General features: G+C 42.4%; 1 protein-coding gene across 3 annotated transcripts in view; it reads right to left on the bottom strand.

The window, feature by feature from the left end:
* The window catches only part of plpp1a (phospholipid phosphatase 1a), a 213,373-nt gene that overhangs the window by 32,662 nt on the left and 161,221 nt on the right, over positions 1-19,490 (bottom strand). For all 3 annotated transcript variants that reach the window (XM_072497032.1, XM_072497033.1, XM_072497034.1), the window contains exon 4: positions 15,533-15,590. In XM_072497032.1, coding sequence (XP_072353133.1) covers positions 15,533-15,590 — 58 coding nt within the window. The remainder of the gene's footprint in view (positions 1-15,532; positions 15,591-19,490) is intronic.

The following is a 19,490-nucleotide window of genomic DNA, read 5'->3' as shown; positions in this document are numbered from 1 at the left end:
TTTGTAAGCAACAGTTGCTATGAGTGGGGCAGGGTTGGGTTTGAAACTATGAGCTAAGATAACTATAATTATCATCAGGATTTATCGCGAGTTCATTTGATCCGTTGCATTTCCAGAATGCAAAAGTGATACAACAAACATATCTTTTAACAAACTGTCTGAGATGCTATTTACAGATCACCTTCTGTTGCTGTTCATCTTTCCTGGATAGAGGATAGCTCCAAAGTGTTTGGTGTGATTTAAACAAGATAGAACTTTCACAGTAAGACTGATGACAGTAATTAATGGTGAAGCAAAATGTTTTAAAACTTTACCAACTAAGCTGAGGTGCTCTGGTTTCAATTACCAGTCTAATTCCCTCTTTTGGAGAGTACACGCCTCGCTAGAAGGCCTAGAAATTAGGTTATGCCTTAATCAGGTCGTGATCCATGATGCAGAGCACACATGTTGGATCCTGGCCAGTCTCACTGCAGCTCCACAAGGCAAACTTACCATTCAGATAGCAATCTCCAACAGACCCTTTCATGAACTGCTTAAGAACCTTTCTTCAACAATCATCCCTTGACCTCTTTGTGGTTTGCCAACGACTATCTCTATCCTCCTTTCCCTCTCCAAAATCCCTGAATGTCTTGTCGTCTCCCGAAACCATTTCCATTTTCCTAGAAATCTGCGTCTGAATCCCTCCAATCAGTTTTCTGTCCTGCTACAAAACTGCTCTTTATCAAAGTCATAAAGTCACCATATGTGACTGGGACAAAGATAAACTTTCCCTCCATGTCCTTCTCAACCTGCCTGCAGTCTTTGACACGGTTGACCACACACACCATTTGTCTCCATTGTCATCTGGCTAGGTGAGGCTGCTCTCACATGGTTCCATTCTGACCTATCTAACCGTAGCCAGAGCAGCAATGGTTTCTCTTTCTGCTCCTGCACGATACTGCGGGTGTCCTCGGAGAATCGATCCGTGGCCCCTCCTTTTACTCATCTACATACAGCCTCTTGTCAACTTCATCCAAAGGCACAGCGTTTGTTTTTTGCATGTACACTGACAGCACCCCGCTCTATCTCAACACCATCTCTCTGGGGGCGGCATGTGGTGCAGTGGTTAGCACTGGGATTGCGGCGCTGAGGACCCGGGTTTGAGTCCGGGGCCTGGGTCACTGTCCGTGTGGAGTTTGCACACATTCTCCCCATGTCTTCGGGGGTTTCATCCCCACAACCCAAGGATGTGCAGGTTAGGTGGATTAGCCACGCTAAATTGCCCTTTAATTGGAAAAAAAAATAATTGGGTACTCTAAAAAAAAAATTTAAACACCACTCTCTGGATTCCTACACTGTTGCTAAGTTATGAGTCTGCTTATCCACATCCATGCGCAGAACGAATGAATGGAAATTTCCTCCAATTAAATACTGGAAAGACTGAAGCCATTGTTTTTGTTCCCCACTCCAAACTCCATTCCCTAACTACCGACCCCATCCCTCTCCCTGTCTGAGATTCAACCAGTCTGTTCACATCTTTGGTGTCACATCTGATCCGGAGCTGAGCTCAGTCCTCATATCCGTGCCATCTCTGAGACTGTCTATTTCCACCTCTGACCTGTCTCAGCTCAACTGCTGCTGAAACCCTCATCCATGCTCTAGACTTGACGACCCAAACACACCCTGGCTGGTCTTCCACTTTCTGCCCTCTGTAAACTTGAGATAAACTGCTACAAGTTACACATTTCCCTATCACCCCTGTGCTTGCTCCCAACCAAGCAATGCTTGGATTTTAAAATTCTCATCCTTGTTTTCAAATAGCTCTATGGCCTTGATTCTCCCTAGCTCTATCATTACCTCTAGCCTCACAACTTTCTAAGATATCTGCTCTCCTCTTGCGCATTACCATTTACAATTGCTCTACAATTGATGTCCGTATCTTCAGTTTCCTAGGCCTCAAACTCTAGAATTCCTTCCCTACGTCTCTCTGTCTCTCTACTCGCTTTCTTCCTTTGAGACAATCTTAAAACCTACCTATTTGACCAAGCTTTGGGTCATCTTAGGTAATTTCATGCCTTTGCACAGTTTTGTTTTATAGTGCTCCCGTTAGGTGCCTTTGGATGTTTTGTTACGCTTAAAGGGGCTATATAAATATTTGTTGTTGCTGGCTTGACTGTTAAGGGTCCGAAGGAGCTGACCATGGTATGTTTACACAATCCAATTTCCAAAACAACTAATGGTGCCTAATTTTCACAAAGGCTTCCTGCACATTTGGGTCCAATTGTAGAAAAAGAGGACAGTAGAAAATTAGGGGCACATCAGGTTGGTGATAATTCCCAAATGTTAAAAGTACTGAGAAATCTTTCACCTTTTAGGAATATTGATCTGGTTCTGACTAGGAGCTAGGATGGGCGTTTCATGGCCGGAGGGGGGGTTGAGGGAGAGGAAAACCGGAAGAATGGGTTTTCCGAATGTCCTGCCAAATTTAATCCAAGGGTTCCTTTAAGTGGGGTTTCAGCCAACACAGGAAGCCTGGTTTACAGGCTGGAGGCCCTTCAGGCGGGAAGTTTGCTTCACATGACATGGCCGAAGCTTAAGATAGCAGACAGGTTAGCGAGGTCATGGAGGAGGGTTTCAGATCGCAGGGGGAATGAGGTGAAGCACAGCATCGAATGGGGGTGCCCAGGGGGTTATGAACGTGGAGGAAGGAGATGGTGTTCCAGGGGCGCAGTTCCAGGGGCGCAGTTTATCTCTGGTCCTGAAGGAAACACTTGTGCTTTTTCTGGCCTACAGGCAGTGCAATAAAATTCATGCATTCAACACTTCTCGCTACCTTTAAGCTGCCATGGCCTGGGAAACTCTGGTGCCTATGGTCAACAATAAAATGACTGTTTAATGTAAGCATGCAGCCTCATGATATTTAAATAACCATGCACCCCACTACTCAGAGTGGATTGGTTGATTGACAATTGTTTCCTCCCCCCAACCTCCCGCATTAAAATCAGGAGTTAGGTTTCTGTTCCGGAATCTTTGCATTGTAACCTCAGGCCTAAGGTTCAGTGAGAGCTTTTGTGTTTTCTAAAGAGGATCTGACTCTCTGAGACAGAGTTTGTCTGATATTTAGTAAAGCATATTTAATTTGCAAACCTGAAAATTAAATGTAAGGACCAATGTGCTTGTGTCTCTTGATTTGTACTGGAGCGAGAGATAAAAATGTTTGATTTTTGTTCCTGCTCAAAGGTTTGAGGTTTTTTTGTTTGTGCTCATTCTCAGCTCCACCTCCACAGGCTACACCAATGCCTGCTGAACATCTGGTTCCAAGAGCTGGTTCTGGCAATTAGCTTATACTTACACTGGGATTTAACAGCATGACTACGGCTTGAGCAAATCTGATTATATTCATCTCTCTGCATGCTCTCAAAATCTTGTTTCTTGCTGACGATGAAACTATAATGTCTGAAGGAGTTGATTTCCATCTGGTCGGCATTCAACAATGTTGATTAGTCACATCTGTATGCCTTCCAAACACTTAAAAAGTCAAAGTTTAGTCAAATGGCATTTGCTATTGTAAACTGAATTTGTGTCTGAGTATATAATAAAGCATTCATAAGAAAATGTGCTGTGCCTTTACATTCCTTCTGAGGATCGCTCAGAACAGGGGGAATTTAATATCAATGGAGCCAAAATCGCATCCTTGCTTTGCATTTGTATGTGACTGCATGACACTTGTTCAACTACTACTGCTGATTGTGTGTCACAGACACACTTTTATCAGCAATTCTATTGATAATAATAATCTTTGTCACAAGTAGGCTTACATTAACACTGCAATGAAGTTACTGTGAAAAGTCCCTAGTCGCCACATTCCGGAGCCTGTTCGGGTACACTGAAGGAGAATTCAGAATGCCCAAATTACCTAACAGCACGTCTTTCGGGACTTGTGGGAGGAAACCCACGCAGACACAGAGAGAACATGCAGACTCCACACAGACAGTGACCCAAACCGGGAATCGTACCTGGGACTCTGACGCTGTGAAGCAAAAGTGCTAACCACTGTGCTAATGTACCGCCCATTTATTATTATAGAATATCTTTTATAGGATGTTTGAATTGCAAAACGTAAACAGAAAGAGTATGAGGATGTAAAATAGTTAATATTTTTTAAATGATAATTCCTCCAATGCCAATTAAGTGTCTGTTCAAATGCAGTTCATCTGAGACATTCAGTGAGTAAACAAAGCACCTAGTGTGAAGCTAAGACATATAGAGCAGGGAGCTGCTCACTCAGTGTTATTACCTAATCTTAGCCATTCTTCAATCTGTCTCAGTTGCACTGGAACAGATGAAGTAAAACAAAATCTCATGATTCCTACTGTGTGGATGTCAGTTGAGACACTGATTGGGCATTGCTGTGATGCCCACCACAATCAATTAATCCTATCCCACATGAAGAATTATCACTCAGGTGCACAGGGCGAGTCTGACCAAGACGAGGATGGGTTTTTTTTTCCTTAGGGGTAGAAGATAGGCGAATCATGCCCATATGTTCTGGTTGTGTCCTAAACGTGTAAGCTTTTGGGTCTCCTTCTTTAGCGTCATATATAGAATTTACAGTGCAGAAGGAGGCCATTCGGCCCATCGAGTCTGCACCGGCTCTTGGAAAGAGCACCCTACCCAAGGTCAACACCTCGACCCTATCCCCACAACTCAGTAACCCCACCCAACACTAAGGGCAATTTTGGACACTAAGGGCAATTTATCATGGCCAATCCACCTACCCTGCACATCTTTGGACTGTGGGAGGAAACCGGAGCACCCGGAGGAAACCTACGCACACACGGGGAGGATGTACAGACTCCGCACAGACAGTGACCCAAGCCGGAATCGAACCTGGGACCCTGGAGCTGTGAAGCATTGTGCTATCTACAATGCTACAGTGCTGCCAAATCAGGGATTCTTTTTTTTCTTCCTTTTTTAAAAATGTAATTACCCAATTATTTTTTCCAATTAAGGGTCAATTTAGTGTGGTCAATCGACCTACTCTGCACATTTTTTGATTGTGGGGGCGAAACACACGCAGACACGGGGAGAATGTACAAACTCCACACGGACAGTGACCCAGAGCCGGGATCGAACCGTGGGGCAGCTGTGCTAACCACTAGGCCACCGTGCTGCCTTATATCAGGGATTCTTGACATCGAGCTGGCGCCTTGTCCATAGGTGGCCATTTTGGGGGTCTGGATTCTCCAGTGCTGCACATGCCCTTGCCTTTGCCTCGTTTATAGGCCGGAGCTGAGTTCTGCTGGGGTGAAGATCTCCTACTTGCCCAGTGCCTCGGCCTGGTTGGGTGACCTTATGGAGTTCCTATATCCAGAGAATTGGAAAATATTTTTGGGGATTTTTTTTTGTTTATTGTCATGTGTACCGAGGTACAGTGAAAAGTATTTTTCTGCGAGCAGCTCAACAGATCATTCAGAGAATGTCAAGTGCACCATTAGAGAGTCGGTAAAAGGGTTTGGCTTGAGATGGCAGCCATTCATTTCCTTTTTCAAAGAGTTAGTCACCGTCAGCTGTTAGAGGGGTTATTAGTTTTTTTTAACTTATATGTTGATGGGTTGGGTTTAGTGGGATTGATAATTCTTGATTGTGTTATTCATGTATTGTAATTATATGTATTTGTTGTTTAGTGGGGATTTATTTTGTAATAATGAAAAATTTTTGCAATAAAAATATAATTTTAAAAATTACCACTCAGACAAGGTATCGAACCACAGCAGATATGAAGAATGCAGGGCAGCACGGTGACGCAAGTGGTTAGCATGGTTGCCTCACGGTGCCGAGGTCCCAGGTTCAATCCCGGCTCTGGGTCACTGTCCATTTGGAGTTTGCATATTCCCCCCATGTTTGCGTGGGTTACGCCCCCACAACCCAAAAAGATGTGCAGGATAGGTGAATTGGCAATGCTAAATTGTCCCTTAATTGGAAAAAAAATGCATTGGATACTCTAAAATTTTAAAAAAAGATATGAAGAATGCAACAATTATGGAAGGTGTCAAATCATATTAGATAGCAGATGCTTTTTTCTCTGTTTAATCAATATTGATCCCTGTAATCTGATAAACCATGATTTCTCTCACTCTCCAAATTGAAACCAGAAAATTACTGGAATTAGCTAATATCTGAGTCAGTGGCAAAATGCTGCACCGTACAGCTACAGAGTTACCGCAGGAAGTTGAAATTCATTTCACTGACATGTCCACAGATTCCTTGTACTATTTTGTATGTTTTTACACCATCACCATGGGATTAAAATGGTTTAATGGCTGAGTCACTCATGGTTTCTCAATGACTGTCCATTCATGTAAAAAAAGCTAATTACGTAAAGCATATTTAATTGAGGTAATGCAATAAAATGGCTAATTGAAATGAATAAAATCATTACAAATCCATTTTAAAACAATGCTAAATGTGCACATAGAATAGGGACAAGATTGGGCTTCCCCAAATGTTGCATTATCTCCACACATGGTTCAAACCTTGCTAACCAGCACTGTCATGGCTTATATATGAAGAATTGCACTTGGGAAAACTACAGAAGAGCCGCTGATAACTATGGAACCAAACCCTAGCACAAGTCATTGCCAGGAACACAGAGGAGAAAATTGGAGAGAAAAAAATTGTATTATTATTTGTCACGTGTACCGAGGTACAGTGAAAAGCATTTTTCTGAGAGCAGCTCAACAGATCATTAAGTACATGAAAAGAAAAGAAAATACATAATAGGGCAACACAAAGTACACAATGTAACTAGATAACACAGTCAGCGGGTGAAGCATACAGGGGTGGAGTTAATCAGGTCAGTCCAAAGAAGGTTGTTTAGGATTTTGGTAACAGCGGGGAAGAAGCTGCTTTTGAGTCTGTTCGTGCATGTTCTCAAAGACTTTTGTATCTCCTGCTCGGTGGAAGAAGTTGGAAGAGTGAGTAAGCCGGGTGGGAGGGGTCTTTGATTATGCTGCCCGTTTTCCCCAGGCAGTGGGAGATGTAGATAGTCAATGGATGGGAGGCAGGTTCGTGTGATGGACTGGGCTGTGTTCGCGACTCTCTGAAATTTCTTGCCGAGCAGTTACCATAACAGGCTGTGATGCAGCCAGATAATATAAATGGTCAAGTTATTTGATAATTAAAATAAATTTGACCACAGTATACTAATTTGCCAGTTTTAGAACCAAGTACTCTTACCATACTCTTACCATTACGAACACATACTTGACAATGTGGTTTGCAATTGGTATGTCAGGAAATTCTTAACTCCACTAGCTATGAATTAAGTGCTAATGCACACAGCCCTTTATTTTGAGGTTGCTGAGCAAATGGTAATCCATTGTTAAATATAATTAATGAGTGATGCTGTGTTTATGTAGTAAATCACACTTGTTATTTTGCTGTCACCTAATGCAATCAACGCTAATGGGTAAAAATGTTTTGCAGCAATGTACCTGAACTGGAACGTGGATGTCTGGAATACTGACTGCAAGGACCGATGCAGATGCTCCACTGCCCTTATTCTCATACACACCTTTCAATAACTACACCCTATTGTTCAAGTCCTTTTTAAAAATTTCCCATTGTGGCCATTTCTTTTATTTTACCTTTTTGTCCAGTGATCGTTAACTGAGATAGATCTTTAAGTCAAGTGGGGGAAAAACAGAATTCAAAGTTTCAAATAGCTTGACAACTGGAACACTATGTCCTCAAGTTTTGTGACTGGGAAAGAAAATCTCAGTAATTCAGCAGATTGGAGGGACTTGGTTTGATTGGTTGGCTGGCGGCCAGAAGGTTGATCAGAGACAGAGTTCTGTCTGGCAACAGACAGCGATTGGTTCGTGCCAGACGGGGATTTTAAGAAAAAACCCAGCAGAAGAAATGAGACCCTCTAAGTCTCTCTCTCTCTCAACACCAGGTTAAAGTCCAACAGGTTTGTTTGGAATCACTAGCTTTCGGTGAGTCACCTGATGAAGGAGTTGCGCTCCGAAAGCTAGTGATTACAAACAAACTGTTGGACTTTAACCTGGTGTTGTAAGACTTCTCACAGTGTCCACCCCAGTCCAACGCCGGCATCTCACATCATCTCTCTCTATCGGCTGCTGTCTCTGAGTCTACAGTGAAGACCATTACAAGCTGAAGGAAAAGATAACATCCAACTGAAGACCTAAACTGGAGAAAGGAACTAACTGGAAGATATCCATCTGAAGTCAAAGATCCTTATATGTTATTTTTTATCATCCTTTTTTTCCCTCACCACCACCCTTTCCCTCTATGTTGTCTGATTACATGTGTGTGTGTGTATGTGTACGCGCGCACAGTGGGCCGAGTTAGAAAGCTCGGGTTGGGAATTAGATAGTTAAAATGGTTGCCTATTTAATATTAATTACTGTTAAATAATAAAAGGTTAATTGTGTTAAGATTTATAAACCTGTTGACTGTACTTAATCAGGAACATACAAAAGATATTGGATATTTAAGTAACTTTAATTTCACCTGATTTGCAACCCTGGGTCAAATGGAGCTGGAATTGACCGCACACTAGCCCAGGGTGTTGTGAACTATAATGAGAATTAAACAATGTTGAACAGTCACAAAAAATAATGTGGAGCATTCTCAAGATAAACATGAAACCCATATTTATATTGATACAGCCATTCCTCTGCTGAAGGCATTCTTTCAAGCTTGCTGTCAATCTCAAAAGGCACATATTGCAATGCTGCAGTAACTTCTCTAATTGTCATGTGTAGGGAAAACCCCTTTTAAAAAATTATGACATCAAAAGCCCTAACAAATGGGACCAGGAACCAAAACATTGGAAACCTTCTCTGTGAAACTGACATGTTCAATTGAAATGTTCCTTTCTGCTGCTAATCCTCCATCAAGAAAAGGATATGACTCACAGGTCAGATACAGCAAAACTAAAACCTCTTGTACAGATAAACCAAAACAAAATTGGTGTCTTGAAAAACACTTCACAAATTTGAGGCCATTCCATGTCAGCGCACAGCTACCATTCAAAAGGACATTTAAATCTTAGTCTACATGAACTAGGTCGCTTGATAAAGCATTGAAGTAAGCTACTTTGGGTGAGACAGGATAAATCTTGCACTTTAAAGTACAAAATCTCCCTCAGCTGCTCACTGTTTCATTAAAGCAATAAAGGGAGTGCAGTATGATGCAGCCCTAGATCAAGGAGGAACTGAGAGCAAGATGATAGTATAAGAATAATGTCCTGAATTGTTTGTCCGTTGGGTGCGCATAGTAGGCAGGCCTGGAATCAGGCCCAAAGCACGCTTCTGGCCGCGATGGGCCCCAGAGGACAATTTCACACCGGCTAATTACCAGACCGCCAATGAAAACTCACTGGGACAGGAGCAGTGCTCCTGGGGCGGGCGGGAATAGGTCAAGTGCCGAGAAAAGCCAGGGTGCAGGCTGGCACTTCAAATATGTTCCCTCGGGGGGACAGCTGCTGTTGGAGCTGCCTCGGTGAGCGTCAGACTTGCAAAAAAATAAACTTGCGATCGAAAACAAAGCAAAGAGTGACTCGGCAGCACATTTAAACACAAACCTCATCCCCAGACATCTTTTTAAACTTCAGCGTGGTCAGTTCAACCTGTCCTGGATCGAGGTTGAAAGCAAAAAGGAAATCACTAATCACCAACTGTAAAACTAGAGGGACCAAGTAAAATTACATTCAATTGGCCTCTTATTGAGTTAAATTGCCTGCTTGATCGTCATTGGGTGTATTTCAACTCTTAATACACACTGCCGATTGAAATGGAGCGCGATGACAGCAGGACGTTTGCCCAACGTCTTTTTCACGCGATTGTATGCACTTCCGGATCAGGCACCCGCCTGAGCAATGTAAAATTCCAGCCAATATTTTTATCAACAGTGGGTTGAAGTATGGAATGCTTCACTGAAGTGAGTGCTTGATAAAGGTACCCATTGCATCTTTTAAGAAAAATAATTGAAGCAGAGTGTTACAGGTCAATGGGATTGAATTTTGGATTGGTCTAGCGAAGAGCTGGATCAGACACACAGATAATTTCTTTCTGTGCAGTAAACCACTGTGGTTTTCAACTGTGTGTTATTTGTAGCACTTCCATTACAGCTTAACTCTGGAGTGTTCACAAAACCCAGGTTCTACCTAGTTAATTCCCTCAAATGACATCCTCTTTTGATAGGAGAGTGCTCACAGTGTCCTTCCAATGCGGGCAATGTTACTTCAGTTCAAGTTGGAGAATATAACTTCCCCGCTCCTTTGCTTTATCAACAGGACCTAGGTTTGTTCCATTGAGAGTTGAAAAGTAAAAATATGCAAAATATTGCTAGAATTTGAAACATTGAAAAGTTGATGTTTGTTAAAATAGTCCAGGAAATTAAAGCCATCCAAAAGAATGCACTTAAGAGAAAGCAAAATACACGATCAGAAAGACCAAACATTGTACCATTACCATAATTTTCACAATTAGAGAACATACAACTTTAGAAACATAAGTGGTGAAAACCAGTATGTCATTTTGGAATTTGATTTTATACAGCTGAGCAGTAAGACGCATTAGTTAAAAAAAAGGTTGGAGGAAGGGAAGCCAGGATAGACACTGAATATTTATTTCTCTTGCTGGATATCATTCTAGAACACGGGGATAAGGGGTCGATCATATAGGACTAAAATAAATAGATATTTCTTCGCTCAGAGAGTTGTGAAACTTAGCAATCCTCTATCTTATAGGGTCGTGGATATTCTTTCATTGAGTATATTCAAAGCCGAGATAGGTGGACCTTTTGGGGAAATTAAGGGACAGGAAACTGGAGCTGAGATCAACCATGATCATATTAAATGGTGGAGCAAGTTCAAAAGGCTGAAGGGTCTACTACTCTGTTAGCTTCTGACACGGCAGCTTAATTAGCCTATTTTTGTACCCTTTAATGACCGTTGTGTATTCCAGTATGACAGTCTTCTCAGCTTCCAGCATTAGATAATCTCCTCTAATATTATTAAATACCAAAGTTACTATATATTAGAATAGCATTGTTGTTTATTTCATTCTGATTTCCATGGTCCTTTCCTGGTGTGGGCTTTCCAGGGATCTTGGCCAATTGTTATCTGCTATCTCCCATTCCTTGTTGATGGCTGCACTCTATACTCATTAAGGTCCTTCAGATCTACATACACTCAGTGCTCAAGTTGTCCATCTTTTTAAAACAAAATGGCTGATTATGAATCCTTCACTTTGTCAGACAACTACTCAAACCTTTACACTCCCGTTCATGTAATGAATGTTGCAAAATGGGCCGGCAGGGCACGGAGCAGAGGTGAGGTAAGATAATTGAAGATACAGTCAAAAAACCTGATTTGAGGCTGGCACAGTGACGGTGGTTAACACTGTTGCCTCACATCGCCGAGGACCAGATTCAATCCTGGCCCCAGGTCACTGTCCGTGTGGAGTTTGCACATTCTCCCCATGTCCCCACAACGCAGAGATGTGCAGGGTGGGTTGATTGGCCACACTAAATTGCCTGTTAATTGGGGGGAAAAAAGAATTGGGTACTTTAAATTTTTTTTAAAAACTTGATTTGAGACAGCTTTTGAAAGTGGAAAGGGAAATGGTAGAGGGCTTCAGGCGAGAGTTCCTGAGATAAAGGAAGTGGAATGAAGACTAAAACTGATGGAGTGTGGTACACTCATTGAACAAGAATTGATGTAATGGAGATGTTTGCTGGTCCATGAGCATAGATATAACTGCAGAGATAGGATGCAACAAGACCATGATGATATTTGTAAAACAAGAATTTAATGCACAGGAAAATGAGGAGTCAGTAAGAAAGAATTGTATTTGCATAGCGCTTTTCACCAGGTGTCTCAAAACACTTTAAAAATAATTGTAGTCACTGTAAGAAACACAGCAGCCAAAATGTGCTCAGCAAACTCCTCAAACAGTAATGTGATAATAATCCGATAATTTGGTTTTGTGATGTTGATTGTGAGATAAATATCGGCCTGATGTTTGGGGATAACACCTTTGCTCTTTTTCAAAATAGTGCTATGGGATCTTTTACATCCATCCAAACAGCAGGTGGGGTCTTGGTTCAAGTCTCATCTGACACTGGAGATTACCCAAGCATAGATGAGTATTCAAGGGGAATTAATACAGATAGGATAATCAGCTGAATTATGACTGAGATAAGGGCCCAGTTACAGCCCGTAAGGGTTCCCGTAACAGCCTCCCCGAACAGGCGCCGGAATGTGGCGACTAGGGGCTTTTCACAGTAACTTCATTTGAAGCCTACTTGTGACAATAAGCGATTTTCATTTCATTTCATTTAATCCCGCACAAATCCCGTTATGCCCAAAGGGCAAGCACCTGGGAGCCTCCAATTCCCCTGGGAGACTCCCACGAGTGCCATTCCATCTGGTCCCCCGTTTGTGGAGACCAGTGCTGAACGGCACTCGCTCAAGGTCTCTGAGGGGAAGGGAATAGATCCCACTCCTCGGGTAACTCAGGAATCCGCAGATTAAAGTGAGACTAGCTGTCTCACTTTAATATGCAGATTCGCCAAAAAGAGATCCCGCTCACAATGAGATTTACATCGCAACATCTCACAAAATCGCATTAGATCTCACGAGGCGTTGCGAGCCGGGTAGATACCGGGAGCCGGGTCTGCCGGCTTCTAGCGGCCACGCTGCCCCGCAGCAAGCTACTTTTCGGGCGCAGCGTGGCCGTTGGCTTGCACCCATAGTTTTTATAGGTTAGTGATGGGAAGGATCTTTAGAGAAATCGGGCACTGAGATGGTGGCAGCAAGGATCACAGTAAGTGTATTGGGTGCAGGCAGTGCTATGCAGGTGGATATCTGGAATCCTGGTAAAATATGGACTTTGATACTCAGTGTAGGGCTAAACAGGATGCTGAGGCTGTGCCACATCAGTGAATTGGAAGATGTGTGAAATTGGCAACCCTAATGCAAAATATCTTACTGACAATGCTCGGGAGATGGTTTAAACTTGTTTAAAACTCAAAAGGCAGTCGGATACCATAGTCATGAAAACAAGCAGCATGAAGAGCAGTAACGTTGACATTGTTATTTCACATCTCACACGATCTACAGGAACCGATAAATTGCTCACAATGCTAAACATGGCCCCAAGAAGTTCCGTTTTGTCTTTGTGCTGAGATTTCCTCCTCCCCTCAAAAATTCTTAACATTCTTTAAAGTCTTGAAGCCAACATTGTTCCCATGTTTGGAAAGTTCTATCACCTCTCATACCCCTCGACATGACAGGAGAAAAACACTTGGCTGACAGACAAGATCATCTCTCACCTCTTATCTCTAAGCCACAATCTTTCTCTCTCACACACAAATATTCTCAACTGTCTTTTTTAATCAATACTAATTTGGACAGTGTTCCCCATTTTATTCCTTTGAAGTTATCAGCCTACAAGGCCGCTCTCCTGGTATTCCTCCTAGGACTCCAGTGTGCTGCATCAAAAACTCATTGAAGTCTCCTGTTTTAAGTTGTTCTTTCTAGGGACCTTAAAACTGTAGAATTCTTTCCCTGTCTTGCTCTCATCGGCCCATCTTCAAAATTTCAAAACCTAAACTTGGTATTGGCTAAGCCCTATATCTTGATTTTTATGGTCTTTACTTGTATTCTGAGTGGTATTCCGTACTGTGTGTGTGTTTGGGGGGGGGGTGCATTTTCATCTTGCTAAAAACTCAACCCATGACAATGTAATGTAAGCCTACTTGTGACACTAATAAAGATTATTATAATAATCATAAAATAAATTAAGAAGCACCTTGTATAATTTCAGTCTTATCTTTAACATAAAATGATTTTAAATCATTACAAACTATTGGTCCAAAACAGCTGCATTAGTGGGCAGCACGGTAGCATTGTGGATAGCACAATTGCTTCACAGCTGCAGGGTCCCAGGTTCGATTCCTGATTTGGGTCACTGTCTGTGCGGAGTCTGCACATCCTCGCCGTGTGTGCGTGGGTTTCCTCCGGGTGCTCCGGTTTCCTCCCACAGTCCAAAGATGTGCAGGTTAGGTGGATTGGCCATACTAAATTGCCCATAGTGTCCAAAATTGCCCTTAGTGTTGGGTGGGGTCACTGGGTTATGGGGATCGGGTGGAGGTGTGGACCTTGGGTAGGGTGCTCTTTCCAGGAGCTGGTGCAGACTCGATGGGCCGAATGGCCTCCTTCTGCACTGTAAATTCTATGATCAATGATTACGTTCAGAATGCTTCCCAACCATTTTCCTGTTGTGAACCCGTTTTAATGCCTCCGTCTTTGTGTGAACCTAGAGTGAAATTTTGGTGTGTGTGAGCTGTTGAACAAAGGGCTGATTCAGACAGATAGTTGTACAACCATTATTGTTCAGAGTTCTTGATGCTGCTGACTACTTACAATACCCTCAACGAAAATTTCACATAACTAGCTGCATAAAAATCATAAACTCCGGGCGCGATCTACCGGCCACGTGGCGCCCGAATGGGAGTGTGACCCGGCCGGGAGATACAGGGTGAAGCTTCCCGGAGGCTTTCCCAACAGCCACAATGCCTCGTGGGGCCTACCCAAGTCCTACAAGGCGCAAAATCAGGAACCTGCCCATAATAGGCGGGACTTACCTACTTACCTGGAATCTACTGGTTTCCTAGGATTTACAAGGCCTACCTGGAATCTACTGGTTTCCTAAGCCTTGCAAGCTTTCAGAAATCAGTCCGAACTCCACAGCAGCCATTGCTGCTTCAAAGCTTGTGGCCCCTAAAATCTAGTGCGGGGAGCTATGCAGTAGCATAAGACGTGATAACAATTTTGCTGTAGAGAACAGTGCATTACTAACTTTCTTTCTGTTTCAATATCTGCACTGTAAAATTGTTGTCAGCAATTTGTGTTTTGATGTAATGGTGCAAAATTATTTCAGATACCACTAAACCTTTCATTGACATTGTGCAGAAAAAGAAAGGATTGGAATATCTGTAAATGTTGCATGTCACACCAAGGCTCCAAAATTGCGCTTGAGAAATACCAGGAAGAAAATGGTCCCAATCTGGAGGCAACCCACCTTGGGGTGAATTAAAACATTTAAAATTCCGCTGTTGCTGAAGGTCGGCCATCTCTTCCTGCACACTATGTGGGTCTTGGAAAAGGGTTTCCCTACATCTGCAGTGTCCTATTTAAAGCTGAGATAACTTTAAAACTGTCAGAAAATTATGAAAATATGTCCAATTGAATAGACCACCAGCTCAATTAATCAGACAGTTCCTATTTAACATGTCAGATTCCCATCACAATTAGTGGATCCTGTCTCCTCCCTTCCTCCACTTCTCAGTTTTATCATGGTTATAAACAAAACTCTCCCCCACACATCTATTCAGCTGCATGAAGCCATCTACAAGTTTCAACTCTTGCAGATTTGAAGGGCACTGTTAATGAGGCAAACAGCTGGACAATGTGCTCTGAATGTGTCCACGCCAATAAAAATTTTAAAATACTTACTGCGACGAACATCATGCAGTACATGGAGAAGGATGAATGGCCAGAGAAAAAAGACAGCCTAGAGGGATGAAGAAAACAATATTACGATCTTCACAGAAGTGTCATTTCCAGGAACAAAACTGGATCTTTCAGACACATAAAATCAGCCAATGCTGTGACAAATCTCTATGAACATTTGAAAATATACATAATGAAATTTTAAAAATTACTTCAAGTTATCTTTAGAGAACTCTCGAAAAGCTTCAGGTTAAAGGTGACAGGTATAAAACTCGTGTTCTTTTCAAGAAATAACTTTACTCCCATCACCACAAGAGTTAATGAAAGTTCTTTGTTATCATTTTTGTCTTCATGATTGGGTTATATTTCAATATGTTAACCCACTGTCTTAAGTGAAGTTTAAAATCTTCTGTTCAGCTAATCCCAATACAATGATCAAACACACTTTTTCCAGAGCAAGTTCCATACAGCTTCTGTAAACATTAACTGCATTCGAAGCATCTTGAATATATTGCAATAACTGATACACCAGGTAGAATTCTCAAACTGCTGAAACGGTGGGACTCGTAGTGGGTCACGAACCAGTAGGAATCAGCAGCGACCCTTGCTGTGGCTCTTTATCGGTCATGGCATTAGCATCCCACTTCCAGGATACCGAACCAATTAGTGGGCTTGGGCGTGATGATGTAATAATAATAATAAAAATCTTTATTATTGTCGCAAGTAGGCTTACATTAACACTGTAATGAAGTTACAGTGAAAATCCCCTAGTTGCCACACTCCGGCGCCTGTTCGGGTACAATGAGGGAGAATTCAGAATGTCCAATTCACCTAACCATCATGTCTTTCGGGACTTGTGGGTGGAAACCGGAGCACCCGGAGGAAACCCACACAGACACGGGGGGGAACGTGCAGATTCTGCACAGACAGTGACCCAGACGGGAATCAAACCCGGGCCCCTGGTGCTGTCAAGCAACAGTGCTAATGTGTGGGGCAAATTGGTCAAGGGGATGATTATAATCAAGGGGAGACTGGCAGGACACAGCAGGACATAAATCCCTATGACTGTAGCAGCCACAGGAATGGAAAGGCCTGGGAATACTGCCTCCTATGCCTCAGATTCTTAACTGGAAATGCTTCTCAGAGATCTGAGTGACTGCAATGAGGTGATCTTTCCCAAGAATGGGAGGAAAAAACAGATTGTCGAACCAAGCGGGTGTACAGGAAAGAGGGCAAGGAAATGGCCAAAGAAGTCAGCAGCAGGAGTATGGTCCCTTTAAATTGCACCAAGAGGATTTGGAAGCTGGAACCAGCAGAGAAATAGAGTCTCATTTCACTTGCTGGTTCCATTCTTGACTTTCCCAGCATTCTCCTGCACACCACTCATTAGAGCAACACACAATGCAGCTGCACTCTTTCCTTTCTCTCCAGTCACCTCCTCACACCACCCCACTGGACAATTAATTATTACTCCACGGCTCCAAGGAGACATCCCGCTCTCCTGTAACTCAGGCTAGCTAACATCTAGCAAATCCTGGAGGCTTCAATAATGCAAAACTGACAGTACTTCCGGGCTGAACTGGGACATCCCCTTGACAGCTTCCTTTGCAGGGTGGTTACGGAATCGATCATAGGCGAAACACCCACCCTTTCCCCACCCTAGTAGGAACCTGAGATGGACTTTGGACTTGGTAGACTTTGTACCATCCCCACACTCTCCAGCCATGGGAATTGAAGGCATTTGAACTTTCCCTGCCCCACCTCTGGGTTCCTTGCAAGCAGATATTCATTCTGCAGTGAAAGCCAAAGGCTAATACCCCTCAACTTTCCACTGTTTGCTCATGAATTACTCATTTTTGAGTACAACATTCCTCATTCATCAAAAGTTACCTCCTACATATCAAGGAATCTGAGCAGCAGCACACAAAGGGTGGCCAGGTTATGGATCCTCGGAGCAGGTCTTGCTTCTGAACAGCAATTACTTTGGGACAATTACCCATGGAATGAGGATAATAATAAGGGGCAGGGTTCTTGCTTTTCCCCAAATATTTCCCATTTTTGAATGATTATCCTCCCGATACCCAGTTTCCCTCCACAGACCCATCCCAATATTATCAATTGAAGCCAAATTCATGTGTTTGATTTTGATGGTTGTTGGGTTTTGCCAATTGTAGATCCTCCTCCCCCTCCCTTTTGTCAGGAAAGAATGTGGCAACATATTCAGTTGTGAGACTACGTTAACGAGTTAATAAGTTTAAATGTTAATAATCTAATCTTACATACCCCCTGCTTTGAGGGGAAGATATCCTTAATGAGCCCCTCACTAATTTTTGAGCAAAGCCAAAGTTTTAAAATAAGCATCTTTAGACAAAAGGTGCATCAAGATAGAAAAGCACGCGATTTCCTACTGCTAAGATCACTGCCTGGGACAGTATCATACACATTCTCATAATTCATCCAATAAGAATCAGGAGACAAAGAAGACAACATCTAAAGCCAGGGCTAGATGGAACAGCAGCATGGATCCCAGACATATGGTAGACAAGGACCACCTCCCAATCCCTCCTGGCCAAAATGTGACAATGCCCACAAAACTGATGATGTAACTCTATTTGGGTAAAGGTGGTATATATTTCAGGAACGATGTCAAGGTCCTGGAGAAGGTTGCAGAGCTGATATATCAGAATTGTTCAGGGATGAGGGAATTTAGGTACAAGGTTAAGTTAAAGAAACTGGGGTTGTTCTTGGAGCAAAAGAGATTATGGGGAGATTTGATAAAGATGTACGAGATTATGGCAGCTATAGATAAGGTAGACAAAACAATTTTCATTAGCTGATGATACAAGGATGAGGGGGAGACATATTTAAGGTTTTGGACAAGGGATGCTTGGGATCTGAGGAAGAGTTTTTTTTATGCAGCAAGTGATAATGAGCTGGAATTCATTGACACTGGGGAGGTGGAAGAATTGGTGATCAACATTTTAAAAAAGAATTGGATACGCATTTGAGGGACGGGAGACTTGCAGTTGTACAGATGATAGAGATGGGAAATGGAACTGACCAGATTATACCAGAGAGTTGGCATGGAATTGATGGGCCAAATGGCCTCCTTTTATGACTGCATGAGATCTGATTGTTGCAATACTGAAGATTGTGAAGAGAAGTACAGATTGAACAATCAGAAATTAGTCACACCATTTTTATGACATGGAATTTAAGATTTTTACTGGCATTTTAAGGGATCAAATTCTGTAACTTTGTGACTTCAAATGATCAACCATTCCAAGGGCACAACATTTCTCCATGCTGGGGACATAGCCGAGATTCTGGTGTAGATCAATGTTTTATGAAGATTGCATAAAATAGGTGATAGCGAATCGGCAGTTCATTTTACATCTGTCCCAATTTTTATTTCCAGTTCCCCATTCAATACCACCATACCACTGTCTGTAGTGGACAGTAAGCCATGGCTGAACAGTGGAGGAATAAGGATGACTGGATATCGTAATTACTACTTCATAACCTTTCCGAGAACAGTGCCTTTTTATTTTACAGATTTTCAAAAAAAATGAATTCATAATACCATATTGTGGTATTGTGGATATTGTGTCTGTGTTGTGTTAATTTTCTGGTTTGCTGCTTCGACCTTTTTTTTAAAATAAATATTTTTTATTCTCTTCTTTCACATTTTCTCCCAACTTTACCTCCACCAACAACAAACAATAATCAGTAACAAATATATCAATCCCCATATCAATAACAACGATCCCATCCTCCCACCAAACCCCAAACATTATCCCGCATGTTCACATAAACAAATGACAAAAGGAATCAGCAATCACCCATTGTCACCATTAACACACACAGTTCCCCTACCCCCAACCCTCCCCCACCAACTAATGTTTGATGTTATCCAGTTCTTGAAAGTGCATGATGAATAATGTAGAACCCCTCCATCCTT

Source organism: Scyliorhinus torazame, chromosome 3 (genome assembly GCF_047496885.1).
Source record: "Scyliorhinus torazame isolate Kashiwa2021f chromosome 3, sScyTor2.1, whole genome shotgun sequence".
NCBI classification, from domain to species: Eukaryota; Metazoa; Chordata; class Chondrichthyes; order Carcharhiniformes; family Scyliorhinidae; genus Scyliorhinus; species Scyliorhinus torazame.
Note: the sequence above shows the minus strand (reverse complement) of the source record. Positions and strands in the feature narration are given on the sequence as shown.